Below are 18,558 nucleotides of genomic sequence, written 5' to 3' on the forward strand. Positions count from 1 at the left end.
GAATTTCAGAAGGTAGGAAGTTCTGTAGAAGAAAGCAGACAGGGAATACCAGCTTAGGGTCAGGGATTATAATTTTAAACAGAGCAGCCAAGAAATACTCTCTAAGAAGGTGGCATTTGAATAGAGACCTGGAAGGCATGTGGTTGTTTGGGGGGAAGAAAATTCAGGGAGAGGGAACGGCGAGTATAAAGAATGAAGAGGGGCTTCCCTGGGGCCGCAGTGGTTGAGAGCCCTCCTGCCGATGCTGGGGACACGGGTTCGTGACCCGGTCCGGGAAGATCCCACATGCTGCGGAGCGGCTGGGCCCGTGAGCCATGGCCGCTGAGCCTGCACGTCCGGAGCCTGTGCTCCACAACGGGAGAGGCCACAACAGTGAGAGGCCCGTGTACCGCGAAAAAAAAAAAAAAAAAAGGAGCCAATGGTTATAAACTGGAAGATTTTTGAAGTGGATTCTTCTGGAGGAAGATATGCTGTCAGGATCTCTTTACCCTCCTCGTGAAGTCAGCCCCTGCAAAACCCACCTAACCTAGCGTCGGGAGAGGAGGTTTCAGGAGCTTCCTCGGAGATCTCTCTGTGTCTCTGCCTCCTTGTAGGCCATGGTGTGTGTGATGCATATGTGAGAGAGGTGAAGGGCAGGAGGCTGACTGAAGGGGCTGTTGATAGCAGAGCAGAGGACTGCAGTGTGGGAAGTGTTGTGGTCTCCGAGTCCACCAGGGCAAAACATGCAGCCTTAGGGCTAGATACGTGCGCTGTGTGAGGACGGGAGGAGGGGTCGCAGAGGGGAGAACAGAAGGTGCTTTGGGATTGTTTTAGATCCTTCAAAAAGGACAAAGTGGCCGCAGCACAAGGAAATGGAAGTTAGCTGGACAGCCATCCAGAGGATGTGGAGGAGGGCAAAATGAGCTGGAGTGGAAATGCACTTGACCATGTCAGGGGACTGTGGTCGAAATATCTCCAGGGTTGGGGGGAAGGGGTAGAAGGTAGTGCTGGGAGAAATCTCTGAAGAATGAAAGCAAGGGCCAAAAGGAGAAGCGATTTTTTTTTTTTTTTTTTTTTTTTTTTTGCTGTACGCGGGCCTCTCACTGTTGTGGCCTCTCCTGTTGCGGAGCACAGGCTCCGGACACGCAGGCTTAGTGGCCATGGCTCACGGGCCCAGCCCCTCCGCGGCATGTGGGATCTTCCCGGACCGGGGCACGAACCCATGTCCCCAGCATCAGCAGGCGGACTCTCAACCACTGCGCCACCAGGGAAGCCCCCCCCCAAAATTTATATTTAAGGTCTGTCATTTATAATACACACCACCTAAGATTTTTGTCAGTTCTCAAGGTTGTAAATATGACCATAGTTATAACTTTTAAGTTGAATTTACATGGTTCTGGGCACTGTGAATAGAATTCAGGAAGACTGTAAAACTTCTGAAATTTTAGGCATAATCCTTTACATATGTGTCATGTATGTATTTCAGAAAAGAAGGTTCATGACTCATCAAATTCTTAAGGTATCCATGACCCACAGATAATTAAGAACCACTGCTCTTCGTATCCACCCCAGTAATTCATAAAGCTAGTTACAGACTAATTGGCTGTTGTTTTCTAATTTATTTTTACAAAAGTGAGAGAAAAGACTTCTTAGCACTTCACTAGAATTCCTGCATACGTGGTAACAAGTGGAGAATAATGAAGCCATGTTACGCTGGGGATGGTAGGGAATTCAGGTTGACTCAAGTGTTACTAGAAATCCCACACCTCATTTTTACCTGTGATTCCAGGTCCTTGCTTTTGTTATTATTTGCAAAGGGTTAAGAATATAATCATTAATAATCACAGGGATAGATACGATCCATGTTTTACACTAGCATGTAGAAAAAGGTCAATATTTTGTCAAGTGCTCAAGACTTGAATCCTTTTTTTTGTGACAGAATTTGATTGATTCTGTAGATGGTGGCCTGTCCTTGCCCCTCTATTTCTGTCTTGATCCATATTGTGGATATTACCCCAATAGTGGTTGAGTGAGGCATGAAGTGGAGGATTATGATGACAGAAACAGAAAGTCTTAGAAGACATTGTCATATTGGTTGATTCTCAAAAGACTTAGGTCTAATCCTACGTCTGGCACAAATTCTACCCAGTTTAGATCTGGCTTCCTCATTCACTGGGAAAAAAAAAATCTGTAGTACTTTTCTGCTCTAAAAGTGGGATTCCACAATTAATCCGTTTATTTCCATCATTGATTTTCTAAGTATTGAGTACTTCTAAGTCACTTTGAAGAAGATTAAAATGAAATTAGCATGGGGAACTCCAACCCTTAAAATGGTGACTCTCTAGGAGGAAACCATAAATGAACATAATAGTTTAGAGTGGTCAAGTTTCAAAAGAAAGGTATATATTTGATGTTTATAGCCAGTGTCATAAAGTGGTATTAGGACTACCAAATATATTCATTTATGTGACACATTTGCAGATGGTGACCTTCTATATGATATTCTTGGTACATTTCCTTAGAAAATTCTGTTTTTCTGAAGTCTGTTGCTCCATGACTTTTGGTTCTTGAGATTTATACTCCCATGCAGCCTGGGCCTGAGCTTCATTAGCACCTGATTTACCATGAGTGCAGATGGTTATTGGAAATAAAAAGTCAGCCATTTCCTATGATTAAATCTCTCACGGGCTGCATCTCCCTCTTAGCTATTTCCTTACTATTGCATATGATTCATTCGCAAGCAGAACAGTGATTATTATATGATTGTTAAATCTAAAGTGGAAAGGAAAGTAGATTATTAGAAAAAGTCTAGTAGCTTATTAATATATATTATGTGCTACAATGAAATGATTTTACCGAAGTATTAGCAGGATGATAGATTTATAGATGATGAGACAAAATTACTCTATTGTGACGATTGAATGTAACAAAAAGAATTCAGATTTTTTTCTTTTCTTTCTTTTTTCTTTTTGCTTGCCTTGCTTTAAGGGGTTATTGCTTAAACCAATAATCTCCCCAAATGCCTCCTCATCCTTCTGAGCAGTATTATTGTGAGTCTAATAAGCAAAGGAGGGGAACTCCAGGAATATTAATTTGCTATGTCTGTATTTTTTGAGCTGAGAGGAAAGCAAGACTTTGTTCCCAACAGAAATATTTCAGTAGTTTTATCTGATTGGAAATAATTGACTGTTACTTTTTCACTTGACAGTTTCCTTTTATGTGAACAATAAGAGTTTGAGAATTTTTATCTCCCCTTCAGAATTTTGCATACTCTTTATATTATACTGAATTAATGAAATTGATGACCACATAGTACAGAGTCAACTTGTACAACAGAGACTTGTCGATTTGCCTGGTTATTGCCGTACTTAATTGACCTATCATATTCCTTTTCTTCTATGTAAAAGTCTAAATTGTTCAATTGAAAGATGAATACAACCACAATTACCAGAGCTCTTTTCTCTCTAATTCATTTCCATCATTAAATTTATTTAGGTCACTTAGTTTCAGATCTGAGGCTTTAGATATGCAAGGAGTTTTAACAATGAAGTTCAAGCATTGCTCTGCTGATCTTTTAGGATCATATTGTGTTGCCATTTCCTGAATGCTCATGCAGCAAATAGTTGCATCAAAAGAAATAATACACATAGATAAAGAAATACAAATTCAGTATAAGCACTGCTACTACCAGTATTCATCATAAGACAAACATGCTCTGCAATGAAGTGTTTGGCCTTAATCTAGCAGCACTTACTCACACTGAGCTACCATTCTCTCTATTCTAGGTTCTTTAACCTCCTTAACATGGCTTTAGGTATGTTTTCTGCCACAGGGCCTTTGTGCTGACAGTCACCTGTGCCAGAAATGTGCTTCCCTTCCAGGAATTATAACCTCTCATGAAATATTTCCACTTTTCCTCCTTCCCATGGTACCATAGCAATTTCACAATATTTGTGTGCTTGAGGAATTAGTCTTTCCCACTGCACTGTAGGGCAGAGTCTATAAGGCAGAATTTATGGAAGCTTTTGCTGACTTCTGTATATGTTGTGGTTAGCATGTTGCAAGATACATAATAAGTTTGTGTGTCTTTCATCCATTTTTACACAGCACACCACACCAAAACTTTGCACTTGAAAATGACAGCAGTTTATTATTTTTCTTACTTCTTTGGGTGAACTGGGCAGCTCTTCATATGCAGTAAGTTAGTGGATGAGCTGGGCCTGGGCTCAACTAGGATATTAGATCTTCCTCTTCACGTCATTTTCCACTCTGGATGTCTTCACAACAAGGAGTTCTCAGGACAGTGCTCCAAGAGAGGGAAAGTAGCATTTACAAGGCCATTGAGGCCTAGGCTGTGGAACTTGCACAACATCACTTCTGTTACATTCTGCTGGTCAAAGTCACTAAAGCTAGTCCAGATGCAGGGGGGTGAAGAAAGAGATCTACCTCTGGAAGGGAGATGTGGCATAGTCCCATTTCGTAATGGCTTGCATACAGGATTGGGAAGAATTTGTGGCCATTTAAACAATCTACCGCTGTATTCAATAATACTTTAATTAATTATAAATGCAATTCTAATTTAGTTTTGAAAACTAGTCCAGGAATTGGCTGGTATAAATGTTTTATGATTTTTTGTATTTGTTTGGGATTTTTATTTTATATACACTCTGCTCTAAGAATGAGAAGAAATGGGGAGAGTGGTTCATCAATTCTAAGTGATAATAGGCCGTCTAATCTCACATTTAAACAAATAAAAGCTATTAGCAATATAAGAGCAGGAACTTCATCACTAATGAATTGCCAGCAACTAGAACGGTGCCTGTCACATAAGAGGTATTCAGTAAATATTTGTTGAATGAATGAATGAGCAAAAATAATAGAAATCCCTTTCTCTGGTCTCCCCTTTTTATGTTCCTAAGCAAGTTGCTTTTTGTTTTCATCTGTCTCAAATGATTAGGTTCTAAATTTGGGGGGAGATAGCTGAATGAAAAGTAGTGTTCTTGCTCACATACGTATTTCCATGAATCCATAATAATGAACTCTGGCAAGATTTAGCAACACTGAAACATATTATGTAGGTATGAGTAACCTTATGATTATTTTACATTTGATGACTTACTAAAAAGAGCCTCCAAGAAATTTTGTTTTCGTACCGATAGATAAAAATAACAAGGAGTTATCCTCTGCAGTCTCTATAATCTGTTCATAATAGGAAACATCTCTGAGTCACTAACCTAAATGAGCAACTATAAATATCCAATAATATTTTGGATAAAATGACTTCAATACTGTATCTAGGTTCAGATTATGTACTACTTTTTTGAACAAGGATACCATTTTGTTCTTCTCAAGTGAAAGATACAGATGACTTTTTATTTAAATTCTGGAAAACAATTCAACGTGTTGCTAAGTATATTAATAGGAAGAAATGTTGGTTTATTGATTTGTTGATGGTAATGCAAATTGAAAAAGGTTTTATCTTGTAAAATATCTTCAACTGTAATTCATCTCCGTTTATTATCTGCTTATTTGGGCATAATTTCAAACAGGAGAAAATAGTATATGGGCTAGGCTTATTTTAAAAATAAAAAATAGGGGCTTCCCTGGTGGCGCAGTGGTTGAGAGTCCGCCTGCCGATGCAGGGGACACGGGTTCGTGCCCCGGTCTGGGAGGATCCCACATGCCGCGGAGCGGCTGGGCCCGTGAGCCATGGCCGCTGAGCCTGCGCGTCTGGACCCTTGCTCCGCAACAGGAGAGGCCACAACAGTGAGAGGCCTGCTTACCGCAAAAAACAAAAACAAAATAAAAATTAAAAATAGATAATACTAGAGAGAAAAGGAAAGGAAATGTTTCTTAGAATTATCCAACATGTACTTGAGTGCACCAGCACAATGATTAATCTCCAAATAATAATGCCTACATCTGTCAATTAGTTTATATACAAGTCAGCCTGAATATTTTATATAAATTATAGCATCTTGACTGGAAACAAAAACAGATCATGATATTTCCGGGAGTCATCTGGGTCCCTCAGGACATAAATCAGTGACAAAAAATGCAATCTAAATAATAATGGGTTTACTGATTCATATGTTAGACTATATAATTCTTCAGTTTGACTAAAAATATCAATATTTTCAATATAACTCAAGTAGTCTGATTCTTATTCTTACCGTTTTTATAAAGATAATTAATGTGTGTGTAAAACCAGTCCTCTGTAGCATTGGGAAAAGGAGGATTGCCCCATTTTTTAATTCTAGTGTGAGAAGTTTTAAGGTGAACAACATTTTCAAAATGCAAAGTTGTGGTTCTTGTTACAAAATTGGAAAAGGACTGCTGATGTGTGAAGAAAAACAGAAGGTAAAACACTTAACTAATTTTCAGAGAATAGAAACAAGTTTTATTAGAAGTTTTTTTTTTTTTAAGTTGTGAAGCTGTGTTAGTCATCACAGAATATAGGTAAGGAAAATGATGTGTGAAGGAGCTAGAGAGGTGTAATTTTTTTCTTTATTTTTGTAAGTTTTACAAAACATAGCATCTAAAAATTGGTTAGGAGAAACATTTAAAATGTAGCAAGGGGGCTTCCCTGGTGGCGCAGTCGTTGACAGTCCGCCTGCCGATGCAGGGGAAACGGGTTCGTGCCCCAGTCCGGGAAGATCCCACATGCCACGGAGCGGCTAGGACTGTGCGCCATGGCTGCTGAGTCTGCGCATCCGGAGCCTGTGCTCCGCAACGGGAGGGGCCACAACAGTGAGAGGCCTGCGTACCACAAAAAATAATAATAATAAAAAAATAAAATGTAGCAAGGTATAATATGTTCTAATGATTCATAATTATTGATTTTAAATTATTCTATGACACTGAGTGTAGTAATAGAAAAGAATTAATTGGCCTTTCAGTGATGAAAAGTAGATGTGTTTTTCAAAACTGTTTGTATAATCTCCTTTTTCACATGTTGAATTCCTTGTGTTTGAAACTGCTTTGTGTAGTGATTTCAAACGTCATTAATATTTTAACATGCAAAGCAAATGCCGTTAGACAGAGTTACTTGTTTAATAATGTTGACTCCTTCTCATAGTCAAATGCAGAAAGTTACCAGTTAATTCATATTCTAGTTGTAAAGAGTTGTCCATGGGTCAGGTCAGAAAACTGGAGCTGTTTTTACTATAAGTGTACCTGAGCTATTACATTTAATTAACTTCCCTGAAACTAAGTAGGTGCTCCTTAAATATCTGTCAAACTATATATTAACACTGAAGAACCTTTATATTCTTATATCTGGTGCTTAAATAATTGATTGGTTTAGTACATTCAGTAAAAGCAAATAAAAAAGAGAAAGAGGGAGACAGAGACAGAGAGAGAGAGAGAGACAGATATAACCAAGAAAGTCAATTGGTGAATGGTAGAAAGAGAGGGGATGTCGCAAGCAATTCTTTCACAGTCTAGGTCAGCATATTCAATTTATTATCCAGCTAGTTGTCCCAGCTGCCTGTGAAGGCCTTCCAGCAATCATCCTAGGGAGCAGTATGTTAAGTGTGTGATCATAGTCCAGTCTCGTCCTCATTTTTAGTAAATGGAAAAACATCATTTTATCATGGCACCCAGAAGTGATCAGGCTCTTCATCATTTGCTCAAGTTACCAAATAGTAAAACCTATATATACCACTTAAAATAGAGGGAAAGTGGTGGTGATTCCTTTCCAGAGAGTAGAATACACATAATTCCGTAGTTCAGGACATCATATCAAAATCCATGGAAAGCAAAATTAACTCCACATTGCTTGGTAACTGTGGAATTAGAGCAAAGGAAGGAGGATGGGTTAAGGAACTCTGTTACCTAGACTCTTTGAAAAATCTGGCCAATTTCCTTCCTTAAAGAAATTTTGCTGTTCCCTTTTACTTTTTTTTTTTTTTTTTTTTTTTTTTGCGGTATGCGGGCCTCTCACTGTTGTGGCCTCTCCCGTTGCGGAGCACAGGCTCCGGATGCGCAGGCCCAGCGGCCATGGCTCACGGGCCCAGCCGCTCCGCGGCATATGGGATCCTCCCAGACCGGGGCACGAACCCGTATCCCCTGCATCGGCAGGCGGACTCTCAACCACTGCGCCACCAGGGAGGCCCCTGTTCCCTTTTATTATGTTCACTCTTAACAGCATCCTATAAACCTCCTCTTTTAGAACTTATCACAGTTGATATTAAATCATTTCGTATATTTTTTCCTGACTAAAAATTAACTGTAATGTGAACAGAGACTTCTGTCGTATGTACAACTGTAATTCCATTGCCTATCACAGTACCATGTCTAGAGTAGGTGCTCAGAACGTTGGATAAATGATTTTTTTTTACCACTAGAGAGGAGAACAGTCTAGTTTCCCCTGATGTTCAGAGTTTGGCATGGAGACTTGCTAATTCCTGCATTTCTGGTGCCTTCCTCTTTTTGTTTTTATACATACTGAAGAGAGTTTTTGTGTTGTGGACATTTTATGAATATAATAATCCCTTTAAAAGAAGTAGGGCTTTATTTTATATTGATGCAGACAAACCTTCATTACATTTTCACTATCAATTTTGGCTAGGCTCTACATGTGTCTATTAATATTAGTGAGAAATACTCTACCTTAAATATTTCTGTATGTAATCTCAGATATCATGGTATATTTTATTAATTCAAATATCACCCACTGACTCTATTTCTAAGTTTTTGGATATGGAACAGGGGAAGGTGAGAAGTATGAACTTACCAACTGCTTACTAGTCTGTGACACTGATAAAAGCATCAGTTGCAAATTTGGGACACTTCAAAAAGGGATGTGTTGTGAGTTTTTTCCCAAGATTATTTCAAGTATATACACATGGAAGTAATTCTTTAAAAATTCAGGGGATAGCAAGTCAGATGAGGAAAGCATATTCAGTGATATTTGCATATCTAGTCACAAGATAAGCACAGGGGATTATGCTGAACAGAAATTCTGTACCTTACCTCCTTTACTTCAGTTACCACCAAATTTCACATCTAGAAAAATAGTATTGTATAACAAATATATCACCTCATTTGGATTTTCCAAATATCTCATTGATAATAATATATGTGAAAATTCTCTTAGAACTATAATGGACAGTGCTGTCAGTGTGCTTTTGGCTGCAAGTAACAGAATACACAAAATAAATAATAAGAGTCTATTTATAAATCTCACATGAGTGGAGATCCAGAAATGGACTGTTTCAGAATTGACTGATTAGGAAGTTCAACTCTCTTCAGGAATCTGGGTCAGCATCTCTGGGTACCCCTTGCCTTTCCTGTCATGGTGATAAGATGGCTGCTCCATTTCCAATTAGAATCTCCTTCCTTGACAACATGCAAAAACAGGGGAAAGAATGGGCCTAGCTTTCCCATTGTACATGTCTCTGTTTCAGAATGGAAAATCTCTCAGGTCCTGTTTGTCAGCGCTAGATTACACTGTCATCCTTAGTTGACTTATTTCAGGAGAGGGGAATTAAAAATACTTCTAAAGTAGAAATATGAACAAAATAACCGTTTAATGATGATCACCCATCTGACCTACAACATTTCCCTTATGGCTTAGAAAAAAGTTTCATGTGATGCTGCATTCATTATTATATTTAATGAGAGACAGTATGGGAAAAAAGCTAGAATTTCTGAGTTACATTTTGCACTTCCCATATGATGTTGGGTGAGTGACTTCTAAACTTCATTGGGTTTACCTGTGACAGTGCCATGCTCAGTAACAGCAGAAAATATGGCTATCACAAATTTCATTTCATCTCCCTAACAGTTTTCTTAAAGAAATTTTTATGATTATGAAATACTTATTTTAATAATAGAGATCTAATTATTATTGAAATATATTCAGGTCTAAACATCTTGGACACCATTTAAACATTTTATAGGTTTAGTTTTACATTTCATATAATTATTTATCATTGTTCTTTGGGGACTTACTATGTATGTATACTTCTTTAGACTCTGCAGTATGGCATTACTACTGCTTTTGTACTTTTCCATTAGACTATCCATCTCTTTTTACATACTAAGGTGGAATATTTTATGATTCTGTCTGAAGTTTCTGTAGCCTGTTTCATTGTCTCTTGAGGGCTTAACAATCATACCTTAAGAATGAACATTAGATACGAGCATTTTTATATGTCATTTAAAAAAATATATCTTTACCCGTTGTGTGCAAACATGAAAAATGTTTGCTGTCTTCGGTGTGGATATAAAATGTCCCCACTGTAGTCATTACAGCCATGTTCCTTCCTTATGAAATAATGTTATCAACATTATTCTTTTGCTATGAGAGTGTATAAATTGCTATTTTAAAAAAACATAGGTTTGAGGGTTTCAATAAAATGTACTTCTTTTTTTATAAAATATAATCATATTAGGAGCAAAACCTCACTACATTTAGGAATAAATGAGTAACCCTATAACCAAAGTCTGGTGTAACGTCTCTTGGCAATGAAAAACAAAACTGAATTGAGTTCTGTGACATAAATCTACCATTTTAAACACTTACCCTATTGCTGTAAGTCAACAGTGACACGTCTCTCATCACCACTATTGTTAGCCAAATTCAAAATTCCTGCTGTTTCTAGAGTATTCCATCAAATTGTAAGACTAAATTTTGTATTAAAATAAAGTTATCAAATTGTTAGAAACATTGTTCTCCATGAGAAAATAATTTTAAAACCAGTTTTTTTTTTTTTTTTTTTTTCTTTTTGCGGTATGTGGGCCTCTCACTGTTGTGGCCTCTCCCGTTGCAGAGCACAGGCTCCGGATGCGCAGGCCCAGCGGCCATGGCTCACGGGCCCAGCCGCTCCGCGGCATATGGGATCCTCCCAGACCGGGGCACGAACCCGTATCCCCTGCATCGGCAGGCAGACTCTCAACCACTGCGCCACCAGGGAGGCCCTAAAACCAGTTTTGAAATGACTGTTGAAATGCTTTCATAACAGGACAAAAATGAAAGCAAACTAATGTAAATGATGAGATTTTTGAAACATCTTTAATGAGTAAAAAATATTCATTTAAAATCCATTTTAACTAAGCTACTTAGGACATTATGTTTTTGCTTTCATTTTAAAAGCAAAGGTCGGGGGGGCTTCCCTGGTGGCGCAGTGGTTGAGAGTCCGCCTGCCGATGCAGGGGACACGGGTTCGTGCCCTGGTCCGGGGAGGATCCCACGTGCCGCGGAGCAGCTGGGCCCGTGAGCCATGGCCGTGAGCCATGGCCGCTGGGCCTGCGTGTCCAGAGCCTGTGCTCCAAACGGGAGAGGCCACAATAGTGAGAGGCCCGCGTACCGAAAAAAAAAAAAAACAATAAAAGCAAAGGTCGGGGCTTCCCTGGTGGCGCAGTGGTTAAGAATCCGCCTGCCAATGCAAGGGACACGGGTTCGATCCCTGGTCTGGGAAGATCCCACATGCCGTGGAGCAACTAAGCCCGTGAGCTACAACTACTGAGCCTGTGCTCTAGAGCCTGCGAGCCACAACTACTGAAGCCCACACACCTAGAGCCGGTGCTCCGCAACAAGAGATGCCCCTGCAATGAGAAGCCCGCTCACCGCAACTAGAGAAAACCCACTTGCAACAATGAAGACCCAACGCAGCCAAAAATAAAATAAATTTTAAAAATAAATAAAATTTAAAAATAAAATAAAAGCAAAGGTCGGAGCTTCCCTGGTGGCTCAGTGGTTAAGGATCTGCCTGCCAATGCAGAGGACCTGGGTTTGAGCCCTGGCCCGGGAAGATCCCACATGCTGCGGAACAACTAATCCTGTGTGCCACAACTACTGAGACTGTGCTCTAGAGCCTGTGAGCCACAAATACTGAGCCCATGTGCTACAACTACTGAAACCCACGTGCCTAGAGCCCGTGCTTCGCAACAAGAGAATCCACAGCAATGAGAAGCCTGTGCACCGCGATGAGTAACCTCTCGCTGCAACTAGAGAAAGCCTGCTTGCAGCAATGAAGACCCAACGCAGCCAAAAGTAAATAAATAAATAAATTTATTTTAAAAATAAATAAAAATAAATAATAAGCAAAGGTCTGAGGACTTTATTATCTGATGAGCATGTTATTCATACAGTATAGATAGAATCAGTTAAGGATGCTTGAAAAGGGATTCAAGTGTCTATTAGAAGAGTTCAGATTTATACATGTATAAATGGTCTTCCAATAGCTGCTGTATCACCACTAAATACATGAAAATAATAAAAGAAGCACACCTGTGAGAAAAAGTTGACATTTAACTTAAGAGTAATTTCATTGCATTAAAACTTTCTGTGTGTTTGTGACTTTAGAGTTTTCTACAGTAAGGTAAATGAGGCAATTTCACCCTTTTTATGTTGAATCTTTCTTAGGAGTGAGCGTCGTATCTAATTAGGTTCTTCGGTATTATTTTTGGTAAATGCACTGGCAATTCATGTTTGTTTGTTTTGTTTTATGTTTGCTGCATTAACATTACTTAGCAGACAAAGTTTAAAAAAAAAAAAAAAACCTTTGTAAACCAGGAAGAAAAGTTCCAAGGAAAATATATTGCTAGAAATTAAAATGCGTATTTGAACAGAACTTATAGAACTAAATATTAACTAAATTTCATTATGACAAGAATAATTTTTTTGCCTGAGCAGTATTTCTGATAGTTCACATTTTCCTGAGGATATATAAAAGAAGGAGAATTACTGGTAGTAAGAAAATGCCTGGTAAATTGGAGATAATTTTATTTTTACCTGACCATCTGGTAGCCAAGCACTTTAAATATTAAACTAAAACCTGTAGACTTACAATTAAATTCATTGAAATACGGTTTAGTATATTAATGACTTAAAATTATAACAGTATGATTAACTTTTTTTGTAGGACATTTTTCATCGTACCTGTAACCACAAAACCTGTGTAAGAACAATAAATTTGACTCTGGTGTGAACATTTCATAGTGGGTTAAATGTCCAGTTACCTTGTTCTTAAAATCCACAGCTATATGTTTTCTCTGACAAATCTGAGTTTGAATTATTTGGATCATTTTCTAATGTGAGCCATAAAAATAAATAGCATACATGCTTAAATGTGCTTTTTTGCATTTCTACAACCTAAAGACCAGTTTGGTTGAAAAAAAATAAAATTTAACAGCTTTTAATTTGTCATGTGGAATCTGGTTCTATGTGCTTTTTATTGCCTCCATATATTTATCTAAGTGAAACATAAAATGGTTGTAATAATGGAGAATTTAAAGCAGCTTTTGCACATGAGCAGTAATGCTAACTAATATGGTGAATAAAGACTGAATGTAAATTCTCAGAATTTCTGTTTCTTGTGATGTGTTTGCTAAAATGAGTATATTTTGGTTAGCTGATACAAGCTCCTCATCATCCTGGTTAAGCTATGAAGAACTTTGATGGACAGAATGGAAAAAAAATAGGGAGTAACCATTTACATGCAATTGGAAGCCATATATGTGTGTGTGTATGTATGTATGTATATATATAATTTTCAAACTGTGATACAGTGTACATTACATCACAGAACCTGTCAAAATGTAAACTCATAGCCCCTTCTTTGCTGGAGTAATGCTTTGATATTCCCACATATACCTCTAGAGATAACCTAGGTATGGCAGAAATCAGTATAATCTAATACCACGAGTTCCTATTGATTTTCCCTCATTTATGTCTCTTAAATTCAGCCTCTTCTTTCCATTTTCCTTGCCCCTTGGTTTAGGCCTTGAATTCTATTTCATTTGTACTATTCCAACAGCCACATTTCTGTCCACAGCACCAACATTTCGCCATTCCAGCCCAATTATTCATTTCTATGAGTTTTATTTATCTAACAAGGCTGGCTGTCGCTTCACTGCTAACAGACTTCTTTCAGACATCCTATAAATCTATAATATCAAGTCCAAACCCCTTAACTTGGCATACCCATTCTGAAAAAGACCCTAGTTAGCCCATACTTAGGCAATCTGTTAAGTCACACTGCACTCCTAAAAACACCAGAACTTGTCTCACCTTCCTCCTATTTGCCTTCTACTTATCCATTATAACGCTATCTTCTCTTCTAAAGCTTTCTGGACCCCTCAAGGCAAAAGCAGGTGATTCAGTGAAGTGTTTTTTCTCAATATTTTGCTCATATTTAATTTAGAGAATTAACTTTTCAGTTATTTTATATGCTCATAATCTTAACCATTCTGAGCTCCTTAGAGACAAAGATAATTGTGTTCATATTTGTATCTTTAGAACTAAACATAGCATATGGAAGTGAATGTTCTCATTAAACATTTGTTGAATGAATGACTGGATGAACAAATGAATCCAGGAAGGTCTGGATAAAAGGCCAACAGAAAAATATTATTAGAAAACTTGTTGAATGTAGAAAGACAATTCCAAACAGTCATAAAACATATACTACATATTATTCTGATTGTCTGGAGACCATTTCACACAGAACGATATTTTCCTCTCATATCATGCTGAATGATATATTTTTCATGATAATGATGAATCAATAGGAAAATATTTTTAATTTTCCATAAGCTAAATTTTCCATTAACTTCAGCCATTGTATAAATTTGTAAAACTACATTTATTCTATAAAGTACATTATTTGCATTAATATAAACTTACATGTAAACTCAGGCCCACAGATCTTACTGTTAAATGTTTGCCCTGTTCTATCTAACTAGCTATCATCTATTTCTGTCTACTCAGATATATTAAATCAGGCCATAATCCAAGGAGATATGCTCTGGAAAAGAATAATGATTCATGGTGCTAGAGTCTTATGAAACTTATCTTGGTTTTCAGATTATTGGCCTTAATATGGTGATTAATGCAAGAAGGGCTAGTAAAAATTTTGTAAGCAAATAAAACCTTGTATGAGGCTAAATATTATTGGGTATGTCTAGATAGATAAGATTACTTTTATAGCTTGTAATTTTATATCGGAGAACTCTATACAACACAGCATAATAATAAGCACTGTATTAGGTTCCATGTCATTTTACATAACAAGTAAGAGGGTTGCATTAAGCAGTAAGGTCCTTGCCAAGTGTCTTTTTTAATTGTTGAAATATTTTACATTCTAATGTGAAAAGTACATATCCATGTTTATAAGGAAAAAATAATTTGTTGTGAGAGAGATATTTGAATATCATTATAAAAATTCTTTTTGTTTTGCCTTCATGTGAGAAAGCATGTATCCCATTTTACCTGTATTTTCTTCTAATTGAGGGTGTGATAGCTTGTTAGACTATGTATAATTAAAAACTGCAGCTTTTCGTGAGAGTGAATTTTTAAATCCACTACTGGCTAATATAAAAATCCAGTCAGCCTTTGTAAAATTACATTAAATGATCATTAATTTAATTATCTGGTACAAAGAAACAAAGATATGGTCATTGAGTTGTGGGAGAAAATAAATTTTGAGCATCTTACTTCTGGATTAAATACTGAAGTAGTTTAAACTATATTTTCTTTGTAACTATATGTTGATAAAATATATTATTTCTTTAGTTCTTTCATGCTGTATCATAATTTCCCATTATTGTTCATATAACAGAGGACAGTATCTTTAAAAAATAATTAATAGTTATCCAAAAATTACTAAATTTTATATTTATGGATAACTTCTATTTTTTCTTTTTAATATAGTTTCCAATCATGATAATTTCTAATGAATGCATAGCCATCTAGAAAAATTGAGCATATTTAAGTTTGGTCTCCTTTTCCTCATGAAAAGCCTAGACTTTTCTTTTTTTTCTCTCTCTTTATGATTACAGAGTGGCTGGTCTAAAGTCAACTTGTCTAAGAACAAGCTAAGAATCATAAGCACTAAAACCATATTTCAAAATCTGAGCAATCAATATTATAGAAAAGGCAAAGATATACTTGAATCTGTCAGATCAATACATTCCTATAATCCCCTCCGGGACAATCATATAATTTGATGCTAACAGTTAAACTCTGAAAATTATGTGACCATCTATTACATAATGGATGGTACATGTCCTCAAACCTTTTCTATCACTTATAATACAAGACAGGCCTACCCCATTTCAAAAAATCCCTTCTGTTATTGATAATTGCCTAAGTTGCTTCTTCCTTTCCTTTTTCAGAATGAAGAACAAATTTTGGTATTTTGAGTTTGGCACATCTGAAACTTTCTCAGCCACCTGCAAGAAGCTACATGAATCTGTAGAAATAGAAGTAAGAAAATGAATTATCTTTATAATACTATGAAATGGCTTGAGTTTGATTATTAATATGTTGTGCTAGCCCATGGAAGGAATTAGAATTTTAGCGACTCATACAGCTTGACCCAAGATTCTAAAACGTCATTTCTGTCACTCATTGAGAATCTAGCACATCTGAAATACTAATATAAAGTTAAGTTTGAGTATGAGTTGTTTAATACAGCATAAAAAAATGAGAGGTGGAACACAACTTTAGAAATCAGTGGGCATAGTATGGACAGAAAAATGTAAGATAAAAGAAAGTACTTGAAGGGAAAGAAAAAAAGTTGCAAAATACATTTTTAAAAACGTATTATTTTCAGGTCTCTATATCTTATAACCTTTAAAACACAGTTCACTAAAATTGTACTTACTTTTATGAATAAAGTTTAAGACATATACTTTTCCATTCCCATTCCCATTCATTAACTAGGTCTTTTCTCAGTTCCCGAGGTTGCCATTTCCCCATTACATTTGTAGGAAGTGGAAAAGCCAAGAAAGAGAGCAAAGATAGCAAGAAAAGATACACTTTAAAAAGATTTAGAGCAAATACATCTACCAAAAATATAGACATTGTAGGACTAAAAATTTTGGAGACAAGTTATAATAGAAAATGAGTTAGTTTTATTGAGAGTTTTTTAGGGGTTAAAGAAAAAGGAAAAGTTATATTTTGTTAAGTTATAAAGACAAATCAAAGGAACAGAACTATGAAACAGGGACACCTAATGACTAGCTGATATGAATTGAGAAATACCGGCTTTAACACTTTTCTTTTTAAAAAGAAATAAATAGCTTGTCTACTGAGACCTAAATCATTAGTGGCAAATATTAGGGTAATAAGTTTGGTAGACAAAAGTAGTTATGGACCACAGAGAATCATAATAATGGTCTGGCTAGGTTCTTCATTATCCCAGCTTTCTAACTTACTGTTAATGATAATAACAGCAAAAGTGGTACTATTTCAGAATGTAATCTTTTTGGACTTTTTCCTCATCATGATTGACAAATAAATTGAAGTATTAGGGGTAGAATTGATTGTCATAGGATGGAAAAAGCTCTTCATGACTGAATCCGATCATAACCCTGAAAAGGGATATAATCACAAAAGGTGAAGGATTTGGGCTCAGTAGGCACTTACTGTGATTGCTATTTGTGATGATAAATATGTGTATGTTATTTATATATATATATATATATATATATATATATATATATATATATATATATATATATATATATATACTTATACAGCTATATGTACATATATATTTATAAAAATCATCTAAGACCTCCCTTTACCTTCAAAGCTCATTATTTGAGATATTATTATATAGTAGATTTTGAGCATTTCTGCTCTCAGAAACCGATGCTTGAAGAAAATCTGAAGCAAAAGGCAAAAATGAAAAAAAAATTTAAGGTATGGCTTCTGGTTGAATATAGGGTGGATACCCTGAAGCCTCTTGCATCTCTCCTTACTTTCGCCTACCACTGAACGTAGATTGAAAAAAAATTATCTAAGAGAGGTATTTCATGTTCATGGATAGGTAAACTCAACATTGTTGTGATGTTAGTTCTTCTCAACTTCAGCTAAAGATTTAATATAATCTCCAAATTCCAGTAAATTTTTCTGTGAATATCAACAAACTGATTCTAAAGTTTATCCTGAGAGTCAAAAGACTCAGAATAGCGAACACAATATGGAAGGAGAAGAACAAAGTTGGAGGACTGACACTACCTGACTTCAAGACTTACTATGAAGTAGTCAAAACAGTGTGATATTGGTGAAAGAACAGACAAATCGATGAAACAGAATATAGAGCCAAGAAATAGATTCCCATAAATACAGTCTGCTCTTCTTTGACAAAGGATGAAAGGCAATACAATGGAGCAAAGAAGGTTTTTTAAACAAATGGTGCTGTGATGACTGGACATCCACAGGCAAAAAAAAAAAAAAATCTATTCACATTTCTTCACCCTTAACAGAAATGAACCCAAAATTGATCACAGAGCTAAATGTAAAATGCAAAACTTTAAAACTTCTAGAAGATAACATAGGAGGAAACCTAGATGACCTTGGATATAGTGATGCCTTTTAGATACAACACCAAAGGCACAATCCATGAAAGAAATAATTGATAAGTTGGACTTCACTGAAATTAAAAATGTCTGCTCTTTGAAAGACAATGTCAGGAGAATGAGAAAACAGGCCACAGACTAAGAGAAAATATTTGCAAAAGACATATCTGATAAAGAACTTTGTATATTCAAAATATAAGCATCTGAAATGACACTCCATATCATATTTCATCAGGGAAGTGCAAATTAAAACAGCAGTGA

The 18,558-nt window shown here is 36.5% G+C and overlaps 1 protein-coding gene across 6 annotated transcripts in view; it reads left to right on the forward strand.

Annotated features, from left to right (window-relative positions):
* Window positions 1-18,558, forward strand: part of DGKB (diacylglycerol kinase beta) — a 653,248-nt gene that overhangs the window by 437,491 nt on the left and 197,199 nt on the right. For all 6 annotated transcript variants that reach the window (XM_060107578.1, XM_060107580.1, XM_060107582.1 and 3 more), the window contains one exon: window positions 16,105-16,195. In XM_060107578.1, coding sequence (XP_059963561.1) covers window positions 16,105-16,195 — 91 coding nt within the window. The remainder of the gene's footprint in view (window positions 1-16,104; window positions 16,196-18,558) is intronic.

This window comes from Mesoplodon densirostris, chromosome 9 (assembly GCF_025265405.1).
Source record: "Mesoplodon densirostris isolate mMesDen1 chromosome 9, mMesDen1 primary haplotype, whole genome shotgun sequence".
Classification (NCBI taxonomy): Eukaryota; Metazoa; Chordata; class Mammalia; order Artiodactyla; family Ziphiidae; genus Mesoplodon; species Mesoplodon densirostris.